Below are 16,440 nucleotides of genomic sequence, written 5' to 3' on the forward strand. Positions count from 1 at the left end.
ATGTTTTTTCAACTATACCATATTCAGCTGTAGTCCTCTTCTGCGGTCCTTTTAAAAGCACTTGTCCAATCGTGGAGCGATATAATTTCCTTAAGAGAGTTTGTATTGAGGAATTTGGCAGCTTAGTATTTCAATGTCACTACTCTGACAAGCTTTACATGGCCATACCCGGGTACCACCACTCTATATTTAACACCGTCTGCGACAACGACCCTCATTTCTATCAAAGCTGTGGTATCAGAAATTCACTGACCTCATCAAACTCTGCTGCAATTTGTGACGAGTACGTCTGTGAAGTGAAAAAAAATGACGTCCTCCCGACGATAGGTGTTATGTCTACCGTCACAGTTTCTTCAGCGATGTTGTGCCAATTGCAATTAGCTGACCCAGCATTTGAAAATCTGCCCTATTCACAAAGCTGCTCCAATTTACCAGACAACATTTGTTTAGCAGAAAATGAAGAGGAAGATAAAGTTCATACAACTTTAACTTTAAGAAGCGGACTAACAGCGGGGAAGTCCTCAGTTTGCAATGGACGCTGTGATGGACGTCATTGTGAGGACGAGGCTCTCTGTGGTGGCTATCTGTACGGTTTGTACTGCATTGGCTGGCAACAAAGACTCAATTACATCAAACCAAGTGAAGTGTGCGATGGGTCCTCGACGTACCTGTGTCTAAATGGTGAGGACGAAAGGAACTGTTCTGAACACGACTCCTTACCAAGGCACGAAAAATGTAGAAGGTCCACCCTTAATATATTCACAGGAAGACAAACTTCTTCGGTGATCCCAATTATGAATATTACAAGGTGTGGCGCTCCATTCAGCTCTGCAGTATTAGTTGACCCTGTATCAATCTGTGATAACTTTCTAGATCAAACCAACTGTACAGACCAGAGCCGTTCAACACTAACCTGTTATATCAACGGCTATCTTTCAACCATATCCAAATTTGTTGTGTGTCATGGTCAAGAGGAGATTCCAACATTATGTGACAACGGAATAGACCAGGTCTGTGTCAGGGTATCACTCACCTGTGAGGTACATAAACACCAACTGTGTGACGAAATTGAAGATTGTCTGAGCGGGGCTGATGAAAACATAGCAATCTGTCGCTCCATGACAAAGAGGGTTTGTCACAGAGCTTACAAGCCCGACCAGGCATTACAAATTCCCATTGCATGGCTAAGGGATGGGGTTGAGGACTGTTTAGATGCAATCGACGAGGAGGACGTGTGGCAAACTTGTGGCATTGGTTCAACAAAACGATTCGTAGTGTCAATAGATGAAACGTGCGAGGAGGTGTTTCTTTGTAAACATGATCAAGCAGCCTTCGTAGAATTTAAAAATATATGTGATGGGATTGATACGTCATGTGGTATTGAAACAAATATATGTGCGAAGTCGCATAAGACCAATCCTACGTTTGACATTGTACTGACTGTGCAGAAATCAGGTGGAGAATTGAAAACTTTGATGTATTGCTTGCCTGGTCTCGAGAGTCTGCAGCAAATAGCAAATCGTTGCGTTATCAATGAAGTCAATCTTTCGGGACTTGATGTCTTTGGAGTTCAATCCATTTTGACAATTATCCGCCCTAACACAATAATTAACTGCGATCATACCTTTGGAGAAATTTACGTGACACTGAGTTGTGCAGGGTATTGTGAAGACTCGATCTGCCCTTTGCAAAAAAGGGTCCAATACAATTCTTGTCCTCAGCAACACCCAAAAAGGATATACACAGTTGCTGATAATAGATTCCTTTCGTTCGTGACAAAAATAGGTAATAAGTCGTACAGAAATGACTATTTTCGATGCGACAACGGTGTTTGCTTAAACTATGAACAAGTTTGCAACGTGGTCGATGACTGTGGGGATGGTTCTGACGAAATACTCTGTACTAATGTGTTTTTGTGTGATTCCAAAGACCAACTGGTCCCGATCACTGAAAAGTGTAATGGAAATATTGACTGCATGGATTTCTCAGACGAGTGTAACTTACACTGTGGCAAACAGATATTACAAAGCATTTTTCTAAAGATTTTGAGCTGGAATCTAGCTGTGCTAGCCATATTCCTTAACTTGATTTCACTCTATCGAACTCTAACCGATTTCAACAAAGAAATGTCAAAAGTGGCTATGAACAATAAGATGCTGATACTTCTCATAAATCTCGGTGATCTGCTGATCGGAGTGTATTTGATCTATATAGCAATAATGGACACGGTAGTTTATAAGAGTGGATACTGCTCCGAGCATATAAATTGGCTGTCTAGCGCTCATTGTAACATAATAGGCGTCATCAGTACGATTGGTTATGAAATGTCTCTTGTTTCCATGACAATTCTTGCCGTAACTAGGTTGGGGGTGATAAAAGATAAGACTCGGATCAGCGAACGATTTACAAGAAGAGTCCTTTTCAAAATTAGTCTAGGTGCACTAATTATCGTCATGATGTGTATTACTATTGCAGTAATTCCTCTGGTGCCTCAATTTGAAGACTTCTTTGTCAATGGCATGACATACAGACCCTCAGTAAGACTCTTTATCGGAGCTCCCGATAAACAAATCCACCTCAGCATCCTACAGGAGTACTATGGCAAAATTAAGGGCAAAAATCTTAAATGGAGAGTGATAAATGATCTTGTTGATGGTATGTTTTCTAATGATTATGGAGGTGATGTACTTGGTCGAAAGAAGATTGACTTTTACGGGAATGAAGGAGTTTGTCTATTCAAGTTTTTTGTTAAAGCAGACGATCCTCAACGAATTTATGCTTGGGGCATCCTATCATTAAACATGGTTTGCTTTTTAGTAATTTCAGTCTGCTACATTTTCATCAATAATAGAACCAGAACCACGTCAAAAGTGCTTACCAAGGGTAAAACACATACAGGTCATGAAGTAAGGAAAAGGAACAGAAGATTGCAGCGAAAAATATCGCTGATCATAGCAACGGATTTTCTTTGTTGGTTACCAGTTACCATAGCTTCCTGTCTCCACTCGGGAGCAGTCATCGACGCTACACCATACTACTCTCTTATATCCATAGTATTTTTACCTATCAACTCTGTAATCAACCCTATCTTGTACAACGATTTCGTTACAACCTTATTAGAAAAAGTCAAAGAAAAATCGAAACCAGTTTTTGCTAAGAAGTGGAGAAATAAAAAAGTTTCTCCTGAACAATTTAACACTACCTGTATCAATAAAAATGATTGTTGCCATGATCAAGTTCAAATGACTGTGATGAAAGTTTTAAAAGCAAAGGATCGAAAATGATTTAACGAAGATCAGTATCGCGAAGTGAAACAAAACGTTCTATTATATTATTTCTCATTTGGGAAACTGGTACATACATTTTTAAATATTTTACGTTTACACAGTACAAACTATGAACTAATATAATTTAATTTCAACTCAATTGTACAAAGATGATTTAATTAAAATCCTATAATTATATATAAATACCACCAATTAAAATTTAAGAAACACTTGTAATTGTTGTAGGCATAGTTCAACATTCAATGATAAATTTATTTTTATCGAAAATCTTTTCATTGAAATCTAGTTAATGGAATCAGTGTTAATATTATAATGCCATAAGTTGGCACATAATCTTTTGTCTCCAATTTGGGTACATTTAGTTAAAGTTAAGTTGCTTTAAAATGTGATCAATGAACCGTAATTGTAATCAACTTTTTTTTGGTTTTGCAGCCGTACAAAACGGTTTTACATAAACCCTAATCCCAACCCTAACCCTAACTATAACCCCGAAGCTAACCATAACCCTTTCCACAACTATAACCCTAACCCGAGCCCTAAACAATCGAATTCATGTTTTACTAGCCTGTCACGTGACCAAAACGGTTTTTTCCCATAACTCTCCGTGGAAGCATTTTTACCCTACGTCATGTGGGGTGATTCGGAATCAGCGTCTAAAAATACACCGATACAGATCAAAATACACCGATACAGGGCCTTTTCACAAGAATTTTCTTAAAATTTGGGCGAGTGATTTAGTAGGAGCGAGACTGCTAAGTGCTAACGTAACTGCTGCTAGCTGCTGCTAGAACTACTGCTAACTATAGTGTAAAGAAACTGCTGCTAATGGTTTTTTAGCGCTAATTTCGGCCAGCACAAAATTCTTGAAACAAATGCGTATTGAGTAACCTTCTCTTGATCCAATTTTAACAAAAATTGGTTAGCGTTAGCTTACTTGTAGACTTACATTACTAGGAGACTTTTTCGGACAGTTGTGAAAGCCCTATTGAAAGGTCGTCACAAATTTTCAGAATGATCTCATTCAACTTTCAAGGAACCGAAGATATGACAGAATAGTACGACAAAAATCAACGAATTCGTCATATTACGCCAAATTACGCACCATTTACACCTACTTTTGCTCCAAAAGCCTAGCCGCGCACCATTAAATATGGCACCTATGCGAAACTTATTGATCAAATTTGGTACTGTAAAAAAGGTACTGTGAAAATTCTGATCTCACAGTCTCTAGAAAACAATGGTACAAAAATTTTGAAAATCCGAGCAAGTTTATTTTCATCGTGCACCCCCTACTAATAGTAATAAAGTCCCATTTATATTTCTAAACATATTCTTGATCCTTACACATCATACTATTGTGTGTTGTATCAAATTAATGGTTAAGTCTCCAAACTCATACATCATAGCAGAAAACACGTATTTTTGCTCGTAAGGCCTTAAGGCATTCTACTAATAGTAGTAGTACTATACTTATAGTACTAGTAGTACATACTACATTATTATTATGGTGTGATAATGATATGAATACTCCAATTTGGATTTGACGATAAAAAGCGTTTAAAACAAGACAATAAAATCGGAAAATTTCACTATTAAAATGGTGTCCCTTATAAATCACTCATCAAATTGCAAGTCCTTAAAAACGATTTTGGTTGCTTCGGGTCGGTGACAGACCCTGCATCGGGACACGTAACTTCTTGCTTCTGTGAACGGTACCCTGGTTTCCTCCTCCGTGTATGGATCCTGAAGAGAGCAGGGTCAAAATAAAAGAAAAATTGAATCAACTTAACTTTAACGAAATGTGACCATTTTGATTTCATAAATGGGCTTGCAGATTAAACGTTTGAAAAGCTAACACTCGGCTCAAAACATATAAATATGTTATAGTCCATCTATACATCTTATATCTACCTTTTTCGAATCCATCTGCCATGACGTTTTCTGGTCGGAAGATTTAAACTTGCAGCCCTCGACATCACACTCGGCTACAGCAGTGGGACTGTAGTACAATAGACACGAGGCTGGTTCGTCTGAAGTTGTTCAATAGTTACTTACGTATTGTATATATTATATGTAGTGGCCTTTTAATTTCATAGATTTTAAAATCATTTTGGACCAGAAAATATTTATTTTTAACAGCAGCACGTTAAAAGCTTTTCCTAAATAAAACAGCACAGATTTGATTAAAAGACTGAAAATCGGAGAAACGACAATCTGCACAATGTCATATTATAACTATATTATATTATAGACTGTTGTTACTTTAAACTTTTTAAAAACTATTATCCTGAAAATGAGTCATATAATGTATAATAGCACAGCTCTCGGCAAGCTATAAACCCTCTCGGCTCTCATTGGCTGAATAATCATCCAATAAAGCGATAAGAAGGCGGCATGTTATAATCACTGACCTGTTAGCACTCCTATTGCATAGTTATCCAAGGACACTTCCCAGAAGCTGTAACCGATCCAGTCCTGTGATTGTGTTGCGGAGGGGATGAATCTGTTAGGAGAGGCTGCGGACACGTAGCTGAGAGAATATTTATCTTTAGAGAGAGATTTATTTACCATTGATATTGCTAGATTGTGCCGTAACACAAAACACAATTGTTTTGTTAAATAATTGTTTTATTAATAAACAATAAAGAAAATCCGGATAATATCACAGTGTCATCGCAAGGAGCTTAGGATTTCAAAACTTTAAGTTAACGTGCGTGCATACAGTTTTTTAAAGTAATTCTGTGGTACACTGTAAATGGTTATGAGCCGTTCGGCGGGCACGCGCTACTGCAAGCACGAGGGCTCTGGTTAGAGCAAGGTTATGAGCTTTCTCTCTTACCCATCAGGACAGTCAGGTACCGTGTTGGTCATACTGTGCACCACCACCATCTTAAAAATAGTGTCACACACCACACATCTAGATATCAGATTCAGCAGTTCTTCTCGTCTCGATCCCATCTTCAGCTTACCTGGCAAACAATAATGTTAAGTTGTTGAATCATGGTTATTAAAAAGGTTGTGTGTCTGTCATTCATGATACCAATTTACTCCCCATCTACAAACCAGAATTCAACCTCAACTTTGTACGGAAATAAGCAATTACATAATACAATATTATAGTTAATGTTATGATATTAATATTATAATATTAATATTACAATATTAATATTACAATAAATAGTTAATATTATAATTATCTGTATATTTTGAATGAACCTCTGGGTAGTCGGCTGGAGCTGTCATCAGTTAGGAACTCCGGAGCAGTGGCCAGCCAGCTGAAATAAATTGTAAAATTAAGTTTTCAAAATAAAATAAAAACGTGTTTAAGGTTCAACAACATAACAATCTTAATTTCATTTATTTATACGAATTTATTTAGCACTAGTTTGATGAATTTTTATTAGTTGTAGTTGTGGTACGATGGTGATCAGATATGACTTATCTTGTATACCTTTATAACAGTAGCCAGTCAAAAGAAACAACAGTTACAAGGGCCGAGGCATTTGTAAATTTTTAATAATTTATTCTTTTAAAAAAAATTAATAAACGTTTAAAAAAAAGATGCTTACGTAGTCTTGTGACCCTCGTTGGCGGAAGAACAGCTGTCAATGGTGCACTGAGTATAAAAGCCAGGGTAAAACTCAGGTAGGCATGACCCAGGCTTTCCCAAGTCCTGACTCCATTTCGACTTTGAATCAGCTGAATTTCATTTAGAGTCAGTGATATATAATGAATTTTAACAAACAATAATAAATCGTTAGAGAAAATCGAAAACGTTACCAGATCGATAATTTAAGAAAACTTACATTGCGAACCAGGCATACCCCTTTCAGACAGTCCATTGTATTAGAAGCTTGTGGAATGTGAACTGTTTCTTTTAGAAGTAGATATTTCACAATTTACCCTACGTGACCGTGTTTATTTGTAAATTAAAGCAAAGATCCATTATTTGAAGAAATTGTTGCGCGATTAACATACTGAATTGACCCAGTATGCTATTTTAAGGTACACTGTATGTTACCTTTTTCCTAATGCAAAAGATGGAGACAAAACAGAGACAAATGTGCCAGTAAAAGCGGCAGCGTGGTTCGCTTGAAGCCCAGCCATCCGACCAGTAAGCGGCAACGTGTTGTCATGGAAACACGCGGGGTTGTCGTCATGGAAACCCGCGGTAAAAGAATGAGGCCAACTTTCGGAAAAATATCAATCGATCAGCGAGTTTTGTTTCCCCTTCATACACCTCTTAATTCTCTGACGAATCCAAGTTTGTAAACAAAATAGTCAAACAGTTGGCAATAAAATAAATCGGTTTGCAAAATATAAAAATGTTAGAATCTCGGTTAAAAGCCATAAAAAGTGTTCGTCAATCTTTATACGCGGTCGTTAGGAGAGAAGTAAACAATTTCTCGTTTTGTAGAGGTTCTCCTCATTACCACACATCTTCCCAGTTCGTTATCTCTGAATCTAGATCGAGCTACTCCGGACATCACGTCATTTATAATTTCACCATCGTCTAGGTCGTAGTTCCTCAGCTTTTCATAGTCGACGATCCAAAGTGAGGTTGGAGAGTTGGAAATCCATCTCACTTCTCGGCCATTTGTTTGCACAATAGAAACAGGCGAGAAGTATTCCAAACAGGAGCCGTGAGCCCCGAGTTCAGTTCCTGACCCTTCTCTCGCTCCACTTTGGTAAATGTAGCTGTATCCGGAGTATAATTCCGACCATCCGGCTGACACAAGTTTGTTCAGATTAGGCTTCTTGTTTCGGAAGCTGTGCACTGCCATGAGCTTGTAGTCACTTACACAAACAACACATCGGCTGAAAGAAAGTACAGTTCGTTACTAAGCGCTTACAAATCATGGAGATCCAAGAAACTATCGTATTTATTTCTAATTCTCAAATAGATGATGGTTATCATGGAGGTCGGACGGGTGACAGTTTTCATCAAGTATCACTATCAGTTTAGTTGATTGGCTTCTATTATGAAACTACTGTCACCGCATCTTGTCCATCTCGTGTAAAATAACCACACTTTCAGAAAAGAACGCAATGAAAAATCAGTAAAATATTACTACAAATAAATAATCGCACTATATGATACCTGATATATTTCTTGATTTTTTCCGCATTATCCGCATTATAAGTCATGGAATCAGGATACCAATCATCAACGGTCGCATCGTCAGGTATATCTGCAGTGGCCATCCAGAAGATATACTCGTTCTTAGACTCAATACAGGCAGCACTGTCACACAACTGTAGAGGGTTCATGTAGAACTCCCTCCAGCAAGACCCCGGCCGGGACAGACTTTGGGCTGACACTGATTTTGTAACTGGGAGAGGGTGGTGAGTTAGATCGTGGTGTGTATGGGGATAAGTTGACATGTTGGGACATAGCTTTAGTTGGAACGGGGAATCGTCAGATCATTGTCAGAATGGTGTGGGGCATCAACTCCAGGTGTTGTTGATAAAGGAGTAACTTGGTGTTTGAGCTTAGCAGGAAACGCTAACAAAACAATCGAGTAAACAAGCAAAGAAAGAATCAAAACTGCTGATCAATCGAGAGGCAATCAAAATTTGATGGTCTCGCGCACAGAGGACTGTCTCCTTAAAAACACGCTGCCGCTTTTGGACGAACTTTTGGAATCGGAAAATGAGAACGTTTCCTCTTATCAAGTTATCTAATTGATTAAATTAATACATTTTAATAGTATCATCATCAGGATTGGTTGGTTTTATACTTACCATCGACAAACATGAACGAGTACCCCGTCCAAAGCTCAGTCATTCCATCGAAGCACTTTGGAGCGACGTTCTTTTGAGAGTGGAACGCCACGATGTAAGGATTCAGCTGGATGCTCTGGGCTGCTTCACCAGGTGCACCTTAGTTATAAAAGATATTGGATTAAGTTCTAAGTAGATATGCTCCCTTGAACACAAATTCGTCATCCATTTTATTCCAGTTATATAACTTAACTATGACAACGATAGAAACATTCATCAATATCTTAACCCTCAAAAATGCAAACCAGGATTCACGATTATCGGTTATTTCAATTTGAACGTCATTTTTACATACCAGCTCTGCCAGGTGCCCCCTTTTGTCCCCTTGCTCCTTTGACTCCAGCACCAGCGATACCCTTGGGCCCTGCGATACCTTTGATTCCAGGGATACCTTTGCCTCCTGTATCTCCTCTTTGCCCCATGACACCCTTTTCTCCTGTGGTTCCCTTGAACAAAATATATTGATTATTTTCTAGCAGTTACTTTTTTTGTGGTTTAAACGTTTTAAAACAATAAAATCTTAAATTTTAATAGAGAAAGACGTTTAAATACTTTAATAGAACTAAACTAACCTTTGTTCCAGGTGGTCCTGTGATTGTTTGACCATCACTGCCTCTGTCTCCTTGTCTACCTGGCATGCCTGAACTACCGGGATTACCATCCCTCCCTGGAGTTCCTGCTCTTCCTAAATCTCCCTTAGCTCCAGGTAAACCGTTTGTTCCTGGATTACCATTTGTTCCTGGAGGTCCAGGGTTTCCTCTTTGTCCAGTTGGTCCTGGTGGTCCAGCTGCACCGTTTGGACCAGCGGGACCTAAATCTCCAGGGGAACCAGGAGCTCCACTGAGACCCCTGTCTCCCTTCATTCCTTGCTGTCCAGCCCTGCCAGCCATTCCCTGAAGACCATTTTCCCCGGGTGGTCCAGCTATTCCTGGGTTACCGGATCTACCAGGGTCACCTTTTTGTCCTGCTGCTCCGGGCATACCAGGTCTGCCTAGTTCCCCGGGAGTTCCAACACCCGGTGTTCCAGGGACTCCAGAATCACCCTTAACTCCGAGAGCTCCAGCATTTCCGGGATTTCCTGGGTTTCCCTGCAAAACATTTAATTGGAATTGGCTAGTGGACTGAAATAAATATCCTGCGCCATACATAGAATGAGTTAAAACGTAGCAATTAAGTCTTGCACTGATACAGTGTCCTAGAACAGGTGTTAATGTGAAATATAGCTTACGTTTCTTCCAGGAGTTGCGTCTCGTCCCCTATCTCCCTTAGCTCCAGGTAGCCCGTCTCTTCCAGGAGTAGCTCTTCCAGGTGTACCCTTTCCTCCAGCCTTGCCAGGCGTTCCCCCATTTCCGGGTGACCCAGGAGGTCCTCGTGCTCCTGGGGAGCCCATCCTTCCTGCAGTTCCGGGATCACCGTTCTGTCCATTTAGTCCTGACTCACCTTTAGATCCTGGAGTTCCGGAGGTTCCAGGATTTCCTGGAATGCCTGCTTCTCCTTTTATACCAGCGGTTGAACCTCCCTAGAATAGAAAGAGAGTTGTGACAATGATTTTCAGAAATGATTTTGGAATGTGATACAAGCATAGTTAATTTTACAACTCGAAGAAACAATATCATGACCAACTTACCGGTCGTCCGGGTAGACCAGATTCACCCTTGAGTCCGTTATTTCCAGGTGTTCCCGAGAAACCAGTCTCTCCTTTTGCACCGGGCAGTCCGTTAACACCATTGTTACCGATCCCTGCATCTCCCTTTTGTCCTGGGGAACCAGGCATTCCATTAGCTCCACGATCTCCCTTCCCTCCGAGAATACCATCATTTCCTGGTCGTCCTGGCTCTCCTCTTTGACCATAGTTGTTGATTGTCTCTCCCTTGTCTCCCTTCATTCCATTCATACCAGGATTTCCAGCTTCTCCCTGAAATTTGAAATACCTGTTACCGAAGAAACAAATTAAAAAAATTGTTATTTAAACCGTTTGACTTGAACGGTTAACTTCCCCATCATTATCCAGATCTATAAGCAATCTCTAAATATGACCTCACCTTCTTGCCATTTGTTCCAGTGATACTTTCTCCAGGTTCTCCCCTGGGTCCAACAGGTCCGGTTACAACAGGAGAGTCTCCTTTAGTTCCTGGAAGACCGGACGAACCATCCTTACCAGGTGTGCCAGATAACCCTGCATCTCCCTTCATACCGGGGAGTCCAGGATTTCCAGGATTTCCGTCCTTACCAGAGTTGCCTCTTCCACCGGGCCGTCCAGCGGCTCCGAGCAGACCTTGTAATCCCATGTCTCCTTTCTCTCCTCTTTGGCTCATTCCTGGAGCTCCTGGGTTACCCTTGGCGCCGGGGAGGCCGTTGTTACCAGGACGTCCATCTAAACCGGACAGACCGTTATTTCCTCGATCTCCTTTTTCGCCGGGTCTTCCAGGGATCCCAGCTGCACCAGGAGTTGCAGAAGGTCCTCTGTCTCCTTTAGCTCCTGCCAGTCCATTCCTTCCCTAAGTGTTTATAGAATTACAAGAGTGATAGTTTAATTATGTTTATTTATTGTTTAACTATTTTGTAAATAAATTCGTGTAAGATACTGAAAAACCTTTGATATCGATAAAAATTGTATCATAAACTTACATCATTTCCAGGTCGCCCAGGGAGACCGTCTTTACCAGGGTTACCAGGGTTACCGTTAAGCCCACCATCTCCCTTACTACCTGGCATACCAGGTAGACCGTCCTTACCAGCTAATCCTGGTTCTGCATCCCGTCCTGGTATACTTCTCCCAGCTTCACCTAAAATAAGGGTATACTAAGGTCCTTAAACTGAGAGAGCTGATATTACTTATTGGTGACATCAGACATGTCAGACGTGTAGGTTTGCAAAGTAGTTGGTAGGGTTTATTGTTGGTTTAAATAGTAGATTCTGACTGACCCTTAGCACCAGGGCGTCCATTTGTTCCAGGCAGGCCCCTGGAGCCCTTGTCTCCATTAAGACCGGAGGCTCCATCTGAGCCACGGTCTCCGTTTACTCCTGGTCTTCCAGGTAGCCCTCCATTTCCCTAAAAACAGATTTGATTATCATATGCTGACTTCTGTAATACATTTTATAGATCCGGATTCCGGACTCTGAAGTAAAAACAGTGAAACGCTGATCTAGTGTGTTACAGATTTGTTCAACCCACCTTTCCTCCATTGAGTCCCGGTCTGCCTGCGTCACCCTTTGCTCCAGGGATACTTGTAGCATCTCGCCCGTTAGTACCAGCCTCTCCTTTACCTCCGTTCAAACCAGGGTTACCAGGGCTACCATTATCTCCCCTAGCTCCAGGGTTACCAGGCCGACCTGCCAGGCCACCTGCTCCTTTCATTCCAGGAGCTCCAGACATACCTGGATGTTGTTCAGATTGTCAGATATTTGGCTACTGCAAGTAGCCATGTGACCTCAAACTAGTCAACAGGAATCTCTTACGATGTAATGAAATAGCTAATAATAATAATATCAACTATCAAAACTATGCTCCATCTTAAAAATATCCTGAAGTATACGGAAGTGATTATGATTAATTAATTAACTAATTAACTAACCTCTCTCTCCGGGAGTTCCCATAGCTCCAGATAGACCAGGTTCTCCCTTTCCTCCTCTCAGTCCAGGAGTACCAGGGGTTCCAGCAGTACCTGGCTCTCCTCTGTTTCCTGGTAAACCATCACTTCCAGATCGACCAAAGTTACCCTTCGCACCGGGAAGTCCGGGGGATCCTGAGGTACCGCTGTCTCCTTTCGATCCAGGCAGGCCCTGAAATAACGAATTATCAAGTCGTTATTATGAAAAGTTGGAAAACTTGTATATTTATGGTAAGGATTTATAGTAAGAAGGCGAAATTTTTAATTCAAATGACTTAAGAGTTTGTGCTAAATGACTTACAGCAGAACCAGGCCGTCCGACGAGTCCACTTTCTCCCTTTCTTCCGGGAACACCAGGTCGCCCTGGCTCACCGTTAGCTCCTGGGGTTGCTACTCCAGGACTACCTGCTTTTCCTGAGAAACCACGATCTCCCTTCATCCCCATCAGACCTGAAATGTTACAGAGATAAGTGATACACACTAAATATCTTGAAAGAATTGCAGTATTTGACTCAGAATGAGCCATAACGATTTGAATTTTGAAGTGTTCCAAGTAGATCGACAGTGACTATCATTTTGATCTTTAACAAATCTTCACAATTGTTTTATTCCTCTGAAGTCTCATCTAAAAGTAAAAACGCCCAGACCCACCAGGAGTGCCATCTCTGCCACCAGTCCCCGTATCTCCCTTCTCTCCATCTCTTCCAGGGGTTCCAAGCATTCCCGAGGACCCCTTTACACCAGGAGCTCCTACCACTGTGGCTCCTTTAGCTCCAGGCAGACCAGGACTGCCACGTTCTCCAGGGGATCCACCAAATCCTGGTGTTCCTCTGTCACCTGTGATAATAACGTTAGCACCAAAGCTGCTATAATTAACGATAAATTGTAATACAGTGTTCGGGGTTAGTCAAGTTAAAACTCGCTAAACCAGTATCTACAAATCATAATTCAGGACGTAGACTTAGTTAAGTAAATAAATATAATTGGTACCTTTCGTGCCAGGGAAACCGGGTTCTCCTTTACCTCCATCTCGACCATTTCCTCCTGGTAAACCATCGTTACCATTCCGTCCTAACATACCATCTTTTCCTCTATCTCCCTGGATAAGATATTTCCGATCTTCAAATTAAGAAATATTATTCACAAGTTTTATTTACTACTGCAGTTCTACATCATTGTTTACAATTAAATAACACAGTTAACAATTTAGATTTTTAGTAATGATTAAGAAATAAAATGTAAAAAAATTAAAATCATATCAATGCTTAAAATTAAAAAAAGAAAACACATCGACAAACCTTGAAAAAAGAAATAAAAAATGAAAATAAAACAAACCTTGTCTCCAGGTCTACCATCAGTTCCCCGGCCTCCTTTGTCTCCAGATTGACCAGGCAGTCCATTCCTTCCTGGGGTACCACGAGCTCCCTTGGACCCCGGGAGCCCAGCCAGACTGACTGCAACTCCTGGCTCCCCACGATCACCTAGCGGTTATTAATTAATAATTAAGGGGTGTTGACTGTTGATTCAACTAAAGTGGGACTGTTAAAGGTATGGTACTGATATCTTAACAATCTGTAATCTTATTTATACGTCAACTTATTGGAGCCTCTGAGGAGGGTGAAACGTACCTTTTTCTCCGATTCCAGGTGCTCCAGGTCTTCCTTGGTCTCCTGGTAAACCAGGTGCTCCACTCTCTCCTTTAGATCCTGCGAAGCCTGGAGTTCCCTGAAATTATCGAAATATTATTGGATAACATTGACTGTTCCAGTAGTGCTCAATTAATAATACAGCTAGATCAAACGTTTTTTAATTGAAATGTAATGGGCATAAAGTATTAGCATTCTTTCTGTATGGTCATTAACTTACATCTTTTCCAGGTAAACCATTAGCACCAGCTCTTCCACCATCACCCTTCAACCCATTCAACCCATCCTTACCAGGCATACCAGGCAGCCCCCTAGTTCCAGGGGTACCCCTGTCTCCTTTACCTCCTGGTAGACCTGCAGTTCCGTCATTACCAGAACGACCCGGCTCTCCTTGGTTGCCCTTCATTCCTGGGGCTCCGTTTCGGCCGTTAGTTCCTGGACTACCTTTCCCGCCATTAGATCCGTCCCTGCCAGGTTCCCCACGCTCTCCGCCTAAACCTCTCTCTCCAGGGCGTCCCTGCTCTCCCTTAGCTCCATCTATAGCAGCTCTACCAGGGTTACCATCTCTCCCAGAGGAGCCCTTACCTCCGGAAAGCCCCGGCTCTCCCACACCACCAGGAGTTCCAGGCTCTCCTGTGTCTCCTTTTAGTCCTGGAGCTCCAGCTAGTCCATCGTTACCAGGGTAACCTAGCTCTCCCTTTGTTCCGTTACACCCGTCAACACCAGGAGTACCGGGGATACCGTCAACTCCATCCCGGCCAGGGTAACCACCTTGTCCAGCATCTCCAGATTCTCCAGAGGATCCCTGGGTTGGTTAAAAGGGAGGATTTTAATCAGCGCACTTCAAGTATGTAAGTTATCTAAAGGGAAACTTATTGAAACATTGCATTCACACGTACGAAGCAAGAAAGCAGAAATGTTAGAAAGAAAACAGGAATTATTTTGCACTTACTGCGGGCCCTCTGAGTCCTCTATCTCCAGGCAGACCGATTGGTCCTGGCTGACCTGCTTCACCCTGAATCAGTACTTTTTATCAAGCGGGTAAAAAGATGGGTCTGAGGAGAGTGTTGTTTTTGATAGGACTTTTGTTTGATTTTAGCTTTAATTTAAAAATAAAATTTGTATAATTAGTTTGCATTGTACTTAAAGTTGTGATTTCTGTTTATACAATTTATCATGCTCTTTGTTTATTTATATAAAAGTGAGATTTTCTATAAATAGTGTTAACTTTGCAAGTATTTGTGAGATGTAAATATTTAAAATTAGGTATGTTTTCTTTTAATGAAGATGAGATGTTTGTTTTTAATGAACATGAGATTTGAAACGTTGCCAATACTAACAAATAATAATTGTGACTCCACTATTCTATAGTTTTAGAGAGTAGAAAAATTGCCATCCACGACGCTTGTTCATTCATCATGTCTATCGTACTAACTTACTAAAAAACCTGTCTATGCGTCTCATCAATCTTATTTTCAAGAATACAAAAACTTTTCAAAAATGAAATATCAACTAACCCTGTCTCCCTTGATACCAGGAGAACCAGGAACACCGCGCTGACCGATCGTACCCTCAGAACCTGGGGGTCCGGGACTTCCTGGTCGACCCTGCGGGAGGTATTATTATTAACTATCAAGTTAAGGGATATGAAATATATCGATTTTAAGTTGTAAAGTAATCTGTTTCAAATTCCTAAGTGGTGCCCCATCGTGTAAGCAAATACACGATTTATAAATCAGGTTTTTGGTTGAAATTATAAAATTGCTTAAAAAAGGTACTCCTTCCGTAAAAGAAATAAATTTTCCAACGAATACTTATTATTTATTGAAAACTACTTACTCGTGCACCCTTAATGTAAGGGGGTCTCTGCCCACAGTTATTACAAGCGGGATCAGCCTCTGCCTCAGCTTCAGCGCTGACTAATCCAGCAAAACACACCAACAGTAACAGTGACCTCATTTTAAGTGGTGTGGTACAGCATGTACCTCCTTACTATGCCACAGTGGGGTGTTAATTGGACGGACGTTAATTGTACGACCGTTAATTGTACAAACGTTAATTGGACGGACGTTAATTGTACAGATGCAAAGAAATCTGCTGATTCTCCCTTTC

The 16,440-nt window shown here is 40.9% G+C and overlaps 1 protein-coding gene across 2 annotated transcripts; it reads right to left on the bottom strand.

Moving 5' to 3' along the window:
- Positions 1 to 4,294: 4,294 nt before the first annotated feature.
- On the bottom strand, positions 4,295 to 16,316 carry LOC134824893 (collagen alpha-2(IV) chain-like). Of its 2 annotated transcripts, XM_063836895.1 has the most exons (25): positions 16,168 to 16,316; positions 15,846 to 15,935; positions 15,281 to 15,343; positions 14,549 to 15,133; positions 14,311 to 14,407; positions 14,018 to 14,163; positions 13,673 to 13,781; positions 13,334 to 13,519; positions 12,984 to 13,132; positions 12,647 to 12,854; positions 12,247 to 12,449; positions 11,997 to 12,123; positions 11,700 to 11,857; positions 11,114 to 11,569; positions 10,699 to 10,986; positions 10,300 to 10,590; positions 9,644 to 10,159; positions 9,367 to 9,517; positions 9,033 to 9,170; positions 6,857 to 6,986; positions 6,504 to 6,562; positions 6,127 to 6,256; positions 5,699 to 5,817; positions 5,199 to 5,317; positions 4,295 to 5,030 (listed from the first exon to the last, which is right to left on the bottom strand). In XM_063836895.1, the coding sequence occupies exons 1-25, from the start codon at positions 16,285 to 16,287 to the stop codon at positions 4,902 to 4,904; spliced, it is 4,767 nt and encodes a 1,588-aa protein (XP_063692965.1). In that variant the 5' UTR covers positions 16,288 to 16,316; the 3' UTR covers positions 4,295 to 4,901. The 2 variants fall into 2 exon arrangements, with proteins under 2 accessions (XP_063692965.1, XP_063692966.1); XM_063836896.1 differs by lacking the exons at positions 4,295 to 5,030; positions 5,199 to 5,317; positions 5,699 to 5,817; ... (1 more) ...; positions 6,504 to 6,562; positions 6,857 to 6,986 and adding exons at positions 7,481 to 8,105; positions 8,389 to 8,620.
- Between the last annotated feature and the right edge of the window lie 124 nt (positions 16,317 to 16,440).

Source organism: Bolinopsis microptera, chromosome 13, assembly GCF_026151205.1.
Source record: "Bolinopsis microptera isolate Bmic1 chromosome 13, MBARI_Bmic_1.0, whole genome shotgun sequence".
NCBI classification, from domain to species: domain Eukaryota; kingdom Metazoa; phylum Ctenophora; class Tentaculata; order Lobata; family Bolinopsidae; genus Bolinopsis; species Bolinopsis microptera.

Excerpts from the sequence above, each read along its gene's own strand:
- LOC134824893 (XM_063836895.1), bottom strand. The coding sequence starts at position 16,287 with ATGAGGTCACTGTTACTGTTGGTGTGTTTTGCTGGATTAGTCAGCGCT. Across the intron at positions 9,171-9,366 it reads GGGGGCACCTGGCAGAGCTG|GTGCACCTGGTGAAGCAGCC; the intron begins GTATGTAAAAAT and ends TTTATAACTAAG. Across the intron at positions 5,318-5,698 it reads TGCAATAGGAGTGCTAACAG|ACGAACCAGCCTCGTGTCTA; the intron begins GTCAGTGATTAT and ends GAACAACTTCAG.